The 10709-nt window shown below is 48.5% G+C and overlaps 4 protein-coding genes across 4 annotated transcripts; 3 read left to right on the forward strand and 1 right to left on the reverse strand.

The window, feature by feature from the left end:
* Positions 1–206: 206 nt before the first annotated feature.
* N7525_003069 (uncharacterized protein) lies at positions 207–821 on the forward strand (the record flags this gene model as incomplete). The annotated part of the gene is made up of 1 exon (XM_061212596.1): positions 207–821. The coding sequence occupies one exon, from the start codon at positions 207–209 to the stop codon at positions 819–821; it is 615 nt and encodes a 204-aa protein (XP_061069617.1).
* A 538-nt stretch (positions 822–1359) lies between these two features.
* N7525_003070 (Gfo/Idh/MocA family protein) lies at positions 1360–2526 on the forward strand (the record flags this gene model as incomplete). The annotated part of the gene is made up of 2 exons (XM_061212597.1): positions 1360–1396; positions 1466–2526. 2 exons carry the CDS (start codon positions 1360–1362, stop codon positions 2524–2526), a joined length of 1098 nt encoding a protein of 365 aa, XP_061069618.1.
* On the reverse strand, positions 2511–5576 carry N7525_003071 (uncharacterized protein; the record flags this gene model as incomplete). Its single annotated transcript, XM_002559489.2, has 5 exons — positions 2511–2986; positions 3040–3263; positions 3353–3544; positions 4158–5344; positions 5394–5576. 5 exons carry the CDS (start codon positions 5574–5576, stop codon positions 2511–2513), a joined length of 2262 nt encoding a protein of 753 aa, XP_002559535.2.
* Positions 5577–8472: 2896 nt separating this feature from the next.
* N7525_003072 (putative flavin-binding monooxygenase) lies at positions 8473–10576 on the forward strand (the record flags this gene model as incomplete). The annotated part of the gene is made up of 5 exons (XM_002559488.1): positions 8473–9088; positions 9147–9253; positions 9316–9851; positions 9930–10383; positions 10442–10576. The coding sequence occupies 5 exons, from the start codon at positions 8473–8475 to the stop codon at positions 10574–10576; spliced, it is 1848 nt and encodes a 615-aa protein (XP_002559534.1).
* Between the last annotated feature and the right edge of the window lie 133 nt (positions 10577–10709).

Here is a 10709-nt window from a genome sequence, read left to right on the forward strand (position 1 = left end):
ACAAAGACAATTATTCGCACCAAATAAAACGTTCAGACTTAAGAAGCCAAAGTACATATACAGTCTGTCCTGACTATATAAAGCGTCCTCTTCACCTCGAAGATTATACCTCATCAATCCCAATTCCGACTATCCAACTCACCAGCATTCTTCTCATACATCCTAACAATTACTAACAACTCAACAGTACCATACAGCTTGCAACCATGAAGTTCTTGAAGTCCGGCAAGGACAAGGCTCCAAAGGAGCGTTTCCCACTCGAGGCAGCAGAAGCCTTCGAGCCCGAGGAGGACATGTACCGTCAGAAGCACCGTACCGGATCTCCCCCCGGTAATCTCCTTTGCTACTTCCCAGACCCTGCACCTGAGACGACCCTTAACCAGTTCCGTTTCCAGCTCCACCGAGAGAACGGGGTCCAGCCCGGTCTCGTCGGTTATCTCGAGAAGTATGTCAGCGCTACGCATTTGGTCTGGAGCATGTGTGCTCTTCTCGCGGATAGTAATATCGATCCCGAGTGGAAAGATACATTCGAGATGTTCCGCCCACAGTGGGGACAGTTTGCTAAGAGCTGGGAGATCCACGGGAATACTTCGCCCACTTTAGATGTTCCTGCCTCACCAGTCCGTATCATGTGGATTCGGAAGCCTCACAACCTTGATATGTATAAGCTTTATGCTGTTAACCCTAAGGAGAAGAAGCGTGATCAGGAGGCTCTGGAGGATCTCTGGAGGTGGATGCTTGATGCGCCGCCCGAGGTGATTGTTAAAGGGGCTTTTATCATTAAGCTTGGGGTCGAGTCTTGGTTCCCTGGTGAGATGTAGAGATCAGTTAACCTTCTACTGGTAAGTATGGGTAGCCATTTACTGTTCTTTTGTCTTTGCTTTCATATTTGATGCGCGATCCAAGGGGTGCTTAGTGCTGTTGAGATAGACCAAAAGAAATGCCAATTTTGTCCTGACCTGCAACCTGCAATGCATTAATACGCTCCGCATAACAATACAACATAGTAGCGATGTAGTAAAGTAGTGAAGTAGATGAGAACAAGAACGATTCCATGGCATTGTTTATCAGTTATTGTCCGTTTCCCATGCGGATTCTGGTTCCCGAGGCTTTCAGACAACAACATGAGGGGTTCGAGGGAGTTCGGGCAAGAGACGAACTTGCTCTTTCTAGAAGCCACATTTATTGGTTTAAATCATAGGAGGGGTTCGGATTTTGATTTCCAGATGTAGTGCTGGATTTCAATAAAAGAGCTGCTCACGAGCCCAGAACATCGTGGCAAATCGCATCTCTTTCCATCTTCTACAACATAGTAGACATTCTTTCTTGCAACCTTCCGCTGCTAAAGTCATATACATCATGTCTGGCTTACCCAAGGTTCGTTGGGGTATCATTAGTAAGTTCTGAGTTCGTTTCCGAGGGCTCTCGGTGTTGATTGTGGACGTAAGCTAACACCTCTCATAAGCTACCGGAATGATAGCCCAATGGTTTGTGGAAGACCTGGTTCTCGACTGGCCAGAAGGAAAAGTAGAGCATGTTATCCAAGCTATTGGCACTTCAAGCATCGAAAAGGGCCAAGAATTCGCGAGAACATACTGCCCGAAACAGAAACCGAAGGTCTATAGTTCTTATGAAGAAGTCTACCGCGATTCAGAGGTTGATATCGTATATATCGGAACCCCCCACGGATTTCATTATCGCGATTGCATGGAGGCAATCTCTGCAGGCAAGAATGTCTTGTGCGAGAAATCCTTCACCCTGAATGCCAAACAAGCGAAGGAGATATTCAATGCCGCCCGCGAAAAGAATGTCTACGTCGCAGAAGCAATGTGGCTCCGGCATCGACCACTTTTCACCGAACTGAAGCGATTGCTCCACGAAGAAAAGGTCATTGGGGATGTCTTCCGGGTGTTCTCGGATTTTGCGTCTGGTGTTGATATCGCCTCCCTTCCACCAACCTCCCGATACCGCAACCTTGAATTGGGAGCGGGGTCATTGCTGGATATTGGAGTTTATTCGCTTACTTGGGCGAGAATGACCCTGGGAGGGAGTACACCCGACCAAGATGAGATACCGCGCATTATGGCCGCGCAAACCCACGAGGAAGGTGTTGAAGTGACCACCAGTACAATTCTGCGGTATCCCTCGACTGGAAAGCAGGGTATCGTTACCTCAACAACTAAAGCTCTCGGTGCTCCTGGTGAAGTATTTGCTGTTGTACACGGGACCGATGGGTATGTGGAAATTGAAGGGAGGACGCCGTCTGCGCCGGAATCATTTACTGTGTGGAACAAGCAAGAAGGGAATCCGGATCGTGCGTTTTTCCCGAGGGATATGTGTCAAGGGAAGAAATATGAGTTTCCAACCCTGGGCCGTGGCTTTGTCCATGAGGCTGAACGAACGGCACTTGATATCCTTGAAGGCCGGAAAGAGAGCAGGATTATGCCGTGGGCCGAAACACTGTATATGATGGAGATCATGGACGAAATCCGACGACAGGGTAATACAGTCTATCCTGGAGAGTGATGAGACTGGATTTTCCTCTTTATCAGCTTCGGGTGTTGGTCTTTCAGGAGGGCCATACGGACTTGGTAGGGAACTCCGACAATTAAGCATATCAGATTCTGTAATAATTTGAAGGGGACGAAAGTGCTTTGACTTCCTCCTCTTATATTCGAGTAGTACACAAATTGAGAACGTGGCTCGACAACGTCTTTCGACGTGAAGGTAGTACGGCAGCACCTTGTCTGGATCTCCGCGACATCGATATCGTCTGGGGGTGGATGGCAAGCTGCACTGATGACCGCGCTATAGTTCATTGCAATCGGAATGGCGGTCGATTTAAACCTCCGAAACATCAAAATAAGAATAGCCACGACCACAATTAGCCATGGCATAACCATAACCCCCGGACCAACGGACGACGCACCTACCCATGTAAGGCTCGACTGCGATGATGACAGCCTGGGCACGTTCACAGCCAACACTGTAGCAATAAATCCCAGGTAACCCATTGGGTATAACTGGGTATGGTATAACGAAAGGCGCCAAGAATCAAGAGCCATAGTGTCTTGCGCCACATGGCCGTATACCAGACGTTCGTAAAACTGAAGGATCCGATCGATACCCACACCCGTTGAGCGTGGGCAACATTGATTCTTGCGCGCGAGGGTGCTGCCAGGACTTGATTACAGTAGCTGCTTGTGGCGACCAAAGTCATCACGACGATGTTGACAAGAATATGGAGGCCGGTCGCGATCTGACTTGCCTGGTGGCATGTGCCTTCATAGATAACGGCCGACGAGGAACCCCATCCAAAGCCGCCAGAAGCAGCCTTTGTGGCCAATTTGACCGTGAGAATAACATCGGCGAGTAGCGGCAGTGCCATTTCCAATGTGCAAAGTAACAACTCGGTAATTCCATTGTTTCGTGGTTGGCAGTGGTGGGGGTTGGAGAACCCTTTGGGCCGTTATCTGCCGCTTCCCGGTCCGGGGTATCGCGTTTGTTGATCAGTTGGTATGTTTGGTCCACGATTGAAGGCTGCCTGCAATGAGAGGCTTGTCAATGCTGACCGCAAGGCAGACCAGTCCATTTCACAGGACCACACGGGCCGTTGAAGAACTCTGCGTTAAAATGGAGCGTACCTTCGACTTCACTGTTAAATCACAATTTGCGATGGCCCCCGGCTGTGTTGGGGCCAAACAAGCCTCATTTTCGGGAAGGTAGCGGGCGACCCTCTCACTCAGCTTAACCCATCATCCTTGACTGACCCTTCAACGCTTCGAGATTCACCGTCCACCAGTCGATGAGGGTTTAGGTGTCTTGGATCGGTCCCCATAGTCCTGTATAGCTGTGCCGTGCAGAAAATGCTTTGATTGTTATTATTCATGTGGCAACATTTCGGGGGTAACATAGCTGCGGTAGGGGAAAATTTATTTGTTTACAATGAAAATGATCCGAAGAGAAAAGAAACTCTGGAGAGACAGAGGATAGAGGGATGTTTGATGTGGTTGCCTCAGGCTTCAACAGTCTACAGGGCATTTTTTTGGAACATTTTAGATGAAATAAAACATGCTAGTTGAACTATGATTTGCAAACAACCAAGACAGAACTCCGATCACTAGGCAGGAAACAGACTTTTGTTAGATTGGCCGAACCGTTCCCAGCCAGTGGGTGTATTCGTAGCGCGCATCCAGTAGCCTCCAGACCCGTTCTTCGTGACGATAGCCACAGGTGTTATCGTGAGGTGCCAGTTGTTTACAATCATGGGGTTGACAAATATGACTGACGCTCTTTTCCCATCAAGGCTGGCGCCGGAGAAATCAAGGCCTGCATAATCAAATGTTGTCCAGTGAGACACCACAGCAACCCCTAGGCTCATAGTGCCACGCAGCGCTAAAGTGAGAGACTTGGATGCATGATCTTCTGAGAATCGAAGCCCCTGGCGGACGGATTCGGTGGATGTATATTGCAGTGTTGCGAGACGTATATTCCGTGCAATCTCAGCAACCGACTCTTCTTTCAGCTGCTGAACAGAGAAAAAGCACCGAAAAGCGCCAATACTACAGCGAATGTAGTATGTTCCGGACTTTGGGGGCTCAATGAAGCGGCGAAGGTTGATAATCCCAAAGTAGTCCACTGGATCAGGGGACATGCTTGTAGGTAGAGGGGAATAGACGGATTTCAGATACCATGCAGCGATAACATCGTTTCGTGTGAGTTGAATATCAGGAGAGCAGTCTTTCAGCTCTGCCTGTGATTTGACCCGCAGTTCGTCAACCCATGCGCCTGGAATGTAGATAAACTTGGCTGCGAGCTCCGCAAGGAACCCAAACTTCACAGCAAGGATCGTCAGCAGCACGCGCCACACAGTCACTGCTAGATTGAATATTCCATTGTCGTAATGCTGCGCATGCGTCAGGTAGTGGAAGTTCGATTCGGCTTCGGAACACTCATTTTCGACTTTCACCAGATCAGACATTCGAACACCCCCGGTGTCAGGCGGAAGAGCAAATGAAGGAACTGGCCTATTAGACAATAGGTCACAAAATGCCTTGACCACTTCCCAGCAATCATTGCCATCACATATATGGTGTGATATTCCAAAACAGAGCAAAGTAGCATCCTGTAGGAAAGTGACGCGAAGGCGGAAACTGTTCACGGGACTGGGTGAAACATTGAATATAAATTTCTCATCAACTGCAGATAATTCGGGGCTTTCCATAATGCTTGGCTCTTTCCTATGCTGTTCGTGATGTGTTGGAAGATGGGTAGCCAGTGGTTGGTCAATAGCCCTGCTGGCATAATCGACCGTAGAGCCACAGGTGAAGGACCATGGTTTTGTCTTAGGGGAGATATATAAGCGGGCCGCAGTAATGGGGAAATGAACTCACATCTTTGATCAAATCACCGCCAAGTATTGGCCATAATCCGACCAACTCGGTAAGTTTCCCTTCCAAAATAGACGAATCTAGCACGGCATCGACGACCAAGCCCGTATAAATGGTACTGTAACTCCCTATAGAGCTGACACTCTTACAGGCGTACTTTGAAGAGCCCGAATTGGGGCCCTCCATTTCCAGACGGGGAGCAGCAAGGAAGGTTCTAGGGAAAAGGAGAGGAATAAGGATGAGATCCCTTTCTCGATTGGGCGAGTGCAGTACATATACTCACTCGTGACAAGAGCGATGCACCGCACAGTAACAGTGTGATCGGAGTATATGTATAAGTCAACTATCATCTAGAAATTTGAGTTCGAAATTATCCAAGATTTACTCATTTTGGCTTTGAGTGGCACATACGTAGTACTGCCTTTTAAATTGGCTGAACAATTCCTCCGCTAGGAAAGCTGTGGTTAAACAGGAATGTCATTTCCAATAAGTCTCACTGTACGAAACTACTAACACATGCTCAAATCCATCTGCCTTGTAGGGAGTAGAGTTCTAGCTACATATGCAGGGTTTTGCATTTGCCACTGCACCTCAGCATTGCTGCATATGCAAGCTACTGGTAAATTTCTTATTTTGTTTCTAACTCATACAAGAACCAATATAGGGGCATCACCTAGGTAAGGTCATTATGATGTATTGATGTTACTATGCGATCTAGGGCTAATGTAGGCCACTTGTCAGCTGAGCTGGCATGTTGGGCTATACCTATGATATGTCGAGTGCAGTACATTGTATGGAGTAGAGGCCTGTCATAATAGCAGCCTGACTGCCTAAGGCGGACAGGACTTCTGCTCGTCGTCTAGTTGATCTTCCTCTCTCTCTTTTTCACATCAGCTCACATTCTACACATGGACCTAGGGTTTCAGTACACAGCCCCACCAGACATCAGAAGGATATGTTCGTCGCTCCTCATAAATTGTGGAAGTGGAGTCAACAATTTATGCAGGACTGGGAAGATGTGCCTTGATGAGTTTACACCAAACATCAAGATCAAATGAATACGCTCATCGAAAACTTCCCACATGCCATTGGGCAGAAGCCCCTTCTCGGCACGGAGTTTGTGCTCAGATAGTGAGAGAATTATCGATGTTGGATCTCTACTGCTCAATACAACTGTACCTCTTGTCAGTGTCACAAAATACACAAACGGTAAATCGTCACCCTGTCCACACTTGGAATAGACAGAATAATTGTGCTGTCATTATTAGGATTCATTTCCCCTTTATCCTTCATGAAACAAACTTTTACAAGTTCGGTGACCTGTTGAGAATGTAATCGTTAGGCAGATGTATTGTATTACAATATTAATTTCATCTTGTGGTAGGAGGGGACCGGAGCATACTCAATGTACATTGCACATACTATGGATGGACCTGAAAATGAATGGGATTGTGGAGACCGTGGGTCCACTAAATATAGCTTGGCCAATCGAATTGCTTTCACCCGATTCGAACCCACGACCTCGCCGGTTCTCACGTGACTACCCAATATCCTAGGACCAATCATATCGGAACGAAAATGACCCGCACCCTCCGGCCTCAAATAAAGGCATCGAAGTGAAAAAAATAGGTAGCTTCTCTTTGATTGAATCATGTCATCCTTAGTGCAGGGGCCATGTTAATCTTCTCTGTATATTTTCAGTTCACCCTATGCCCCGAAGGGCGAAATATTTATCCTTAAAGCTCAATTTAACCCCTGTTTTCCGGCAGAATTATACCGCCTACTTGTTTCGGGAGATATGGCAGAATATAGTCACGTGATACTTACTACACCGCCCGTCGACTGGTTTGGCAACTACAACTATCTTCCACGCGGGTCGGACTTTCCAACATTGAAAGGCTCCCGAAGGTATCCAAACACGTAGGCGGTAAAAGACCAAAGCCTTTTAGACAACTACTTCGTTACCTAGTGAGATTTCTTGCCGAAGACCATGCTTCTCCTTCGTGCCCCAAGACCAATGATTATGAGATACAACGATTTCGATCAATAGTACAACTCTCTTTTTCCTCCAGACATATCAACATCCGGACTCCACAAAAACAATTTCAACACTACACTATAGCGTCGAGCCTCGCTGGCACATGCTATGGAATTAGGCAAAACAGCGGCATCCGCTTATGCGTCCGAAAAAGGGCATGAAATGGAGATTATTTGCGTCGCTTCATACCATCGACGTGACCTCGATCTAGCGGATGTAAGAACAAATCCACAGGGCCATAAAGCAGGTACGTAGTTCGCTGCTTCGAACGATCCGTGCTACTTTCTTAACCATTGGAAGTATTCAATCCTTACCGCTTGAGATTCTATAATATATGCTACATCCTTGACATCTGGTCTTTACTTAATCTTCGTTATATTAATCGCCGTTCCTAACAAATGACTAGCGGAATACGTGACTACGAATCAGTGATTGCTTATGATTCTAGGGCCCTTAGCGTTATTATCAGAACCAATTGATCGCAGGCTGTGTCTTTTAACAATTGCCATGCTATAGAAAATGGCACTCGCGTTGCAAACTGAGCGAAAGAGTTAAAACCCCAAAGGGGTTAGAGATGCTGTCTCAGTAGGGTCTACCATATGAGGGATATCCCAGAAGAGTAAGGTGAGCCTGCAGATACCAGATTCGGCAAGTTTCTAGAACCCATCGCCAGATTTTCCTGTTGAGGCTGGTCCGGTCGGCTAACCTGCCTCAATGGTCAGCTCGGGGTTCATTCTTCCGATCTGCCCCAGAATCTCGGGGAGGAGGCCGGGGTGACTGACGTTAGGCGACTCCACCTGGATATTGAATTGTACTCCACGTCTCCAACTGCCCCTCGGTCGGAGGCACGCCGTGGAACTCGGCTTAGTTGCCTGTGACAGGCTAATCCGGCAACATGGAAATAGAGGGGAACACAGAGGATATAAGAACTGCCAACAAGCATTCGCAATCGAAGCAGAAAGCACCCTTCCACATCGCTGCCCGAATTATACCGCCGTAACGCCCGTTCAAGTCGGCCGAGGAAATCTCTGAACCGTCCTCAGAATGGCAACGACATTAACCGGTGGAAACCCACACATTATCCAACTGCCCAATACGCCCTCCGACGTACCATCCGACCCGCGAAGCATCGCCCAGCAATGGCTCTCGGCTCTCGAAGCGCAGCTCTCCCGTTCAGAGAACTTGAACATCAAGGAGCTATTCCACGATGAGTCCTGGTGGCGCGACATGCTGGCGCTAGACTGGGACATGCGCACCGTACACACAGCCACTGAGATTCAAAACTTCCTATGCAGGCAACAGACCAAGGCACAACTGTCCAAATTTAAACTCCAGGATACGGGCAAGTTCCAGCCACGACTGGAGCAGGTTGTTGACGGGTTGAACTGGGTGTCTTCCATGTTCTTCTTCGTGACTGCCGTTGGCACTGGAACGGGGATGCTGCGCCTGACGCAGGCGGAGGATGGGGTTTGGAAGGCTTATGCTATGTATACGTCGTTGCAGGAGCTCAGCTCGGCTCAGGAACCCCTCGGAAAGCGACGGGCTGAAGGGACGACGGAGTCGATGCCTGGTGGTCTGGCTGGGGGCACATGGATCGAGCGCAGGAATCGGCAGAAGGAGTTTTTGGATAAGGAGCCCACTACTTTGGTTGTTGGGGCTGGTAAGGAATTTATCTGTTAAGATTAGTGCCTATTATTGGAATGCTAACTAGTCAATAGGCCAAGCCGGATTGAATATGGGTGCGCGTTTGCAGAGCCTCGGCGTGTCGTGCTTGATTGTTGACAAAAGTGAGCGGGTTGGGGATAACTGGCGTAACCGGTATCGGGTAAATGGCATTTGAGGAACTTGATTTATGCTATGGAGAGGAATACTGATTTTTTGATGCAGACACTTGTCACGCACGATCCGGCCGAATTCACACACATGGCCTATCTGCCCTTCCCGCAAAATTGGCCACAATTTACGCCAAAAGATAAATTGGGTGACTGGTTTGAAGCATACGCCAGCATTATGGAGTTGAATATCTGGATGCAGACCTCAATAGTTTCAGCGGAGTACGACGAAGCTGCAGGCCAGTGGACGGTTATCCTCGCTCGTGGCGATGGGTCCCAACGCACCCTCCGGCCTCGTCACATTGTATGGTGTACAGGACACTCAGGCGAGGCTAAGGTTCCCTCCTTCCCGGGACAAGAATCCTTCCAGGGTAATGTGTACCATGGCAGCCAGCACCGCGATGCGTCAGAAAGTGATGTTCGTGGCAAGAAAGTTGTCGTCGTCGGGACTGGTAACAGCGGTCATGACATCGCGCAGAACTATTATGAGAACGGTGCAGACGTCACTATGCTGCAGCGCAGTGGGACATATGTTATAACCGCCGACAAGGGTGTCTTTATGATGCACAGTGGAATGCATGAGGATGGCGGGTACGTTTCCAACGTCTTTCCCATCTCTTTCTTACCTCCTCATCCGATATTCACATCATACTAACACCGACCCTGCAGTCCACCAACTGAAGAATGTGATATCGCCTGCGAGAGTCTTCCCTGGCCCGTTCAGTTTGCTTTGAATGTGCACATGACGAAGCGAATTGCCGACGCCGAAAAGGAGACCCTTGACGGCCTCCGTCGCGCTGGCTTTGAACTTGATTTTGGGATAGATGGGGCTGGAATTTCACGTGCATACTTTACCCGCGGTGGAGGATATTATATTGACGTCGGATGCAGCCAGCTTATCATCGACGGCAAGATCAAAGTCAATCACAACCCGGGCGGCATTAATGGGTTTGGGAATCACGAGCTGCTTCTAGCGAATGGCGACTCTCTGCCAGCGGATGTTGTTGTTCTCGCCACTGGATACGATAATATGCGAACAACGGTCAGGAAAGTCCTAGGTGACAAGGTCGCGGATCGGTGTTCGGACGTTTGGGATATAGATGCAGAAGGAGAGCTTCAAGCTGTAAGTCGCCGTGTTCACTGGCGACCTTCTTGGGTTACGTGCTAATTACGCTGTTCAGATGTGGCGCCCCAGTGGTCATCCGGGCTTCTGGTACTTCGGCGGAAACCTCGCCTTGTGCCGGATCTACTCCAAGTTTTTGGCACTTCAAATCAAGGCTGTGGAGTCTGGAATATCAAAAGGTGTACGACAGTAAACGCAGAGAGGAACTTCGCTCGAACGTGAATTTGCTTGTCTAAGCTGCAATTTGGAATAGTAATATATGCAGATTCTGATGTACGCATACGCTCCGACGATGCGTTATATTCCAAACGGCGTGTCGTACCACG

The sequence above is a fragment of the Penicillium rubens genome (genome assembly GCF_028828025.1).
Source record: "Penicillium rubens strain IBT 27055 chromosome Unknown utg000002l_segment0_segment0, whole genome shotgun sequence".
In the NCBI taxonomy this organism is placed as follows: Eukaryota; Fungi; Ascomycota; class Eurotiomycetes; order Eurotiales; family Aspergillaceae; genus Penicillium; species Penicillium rubens.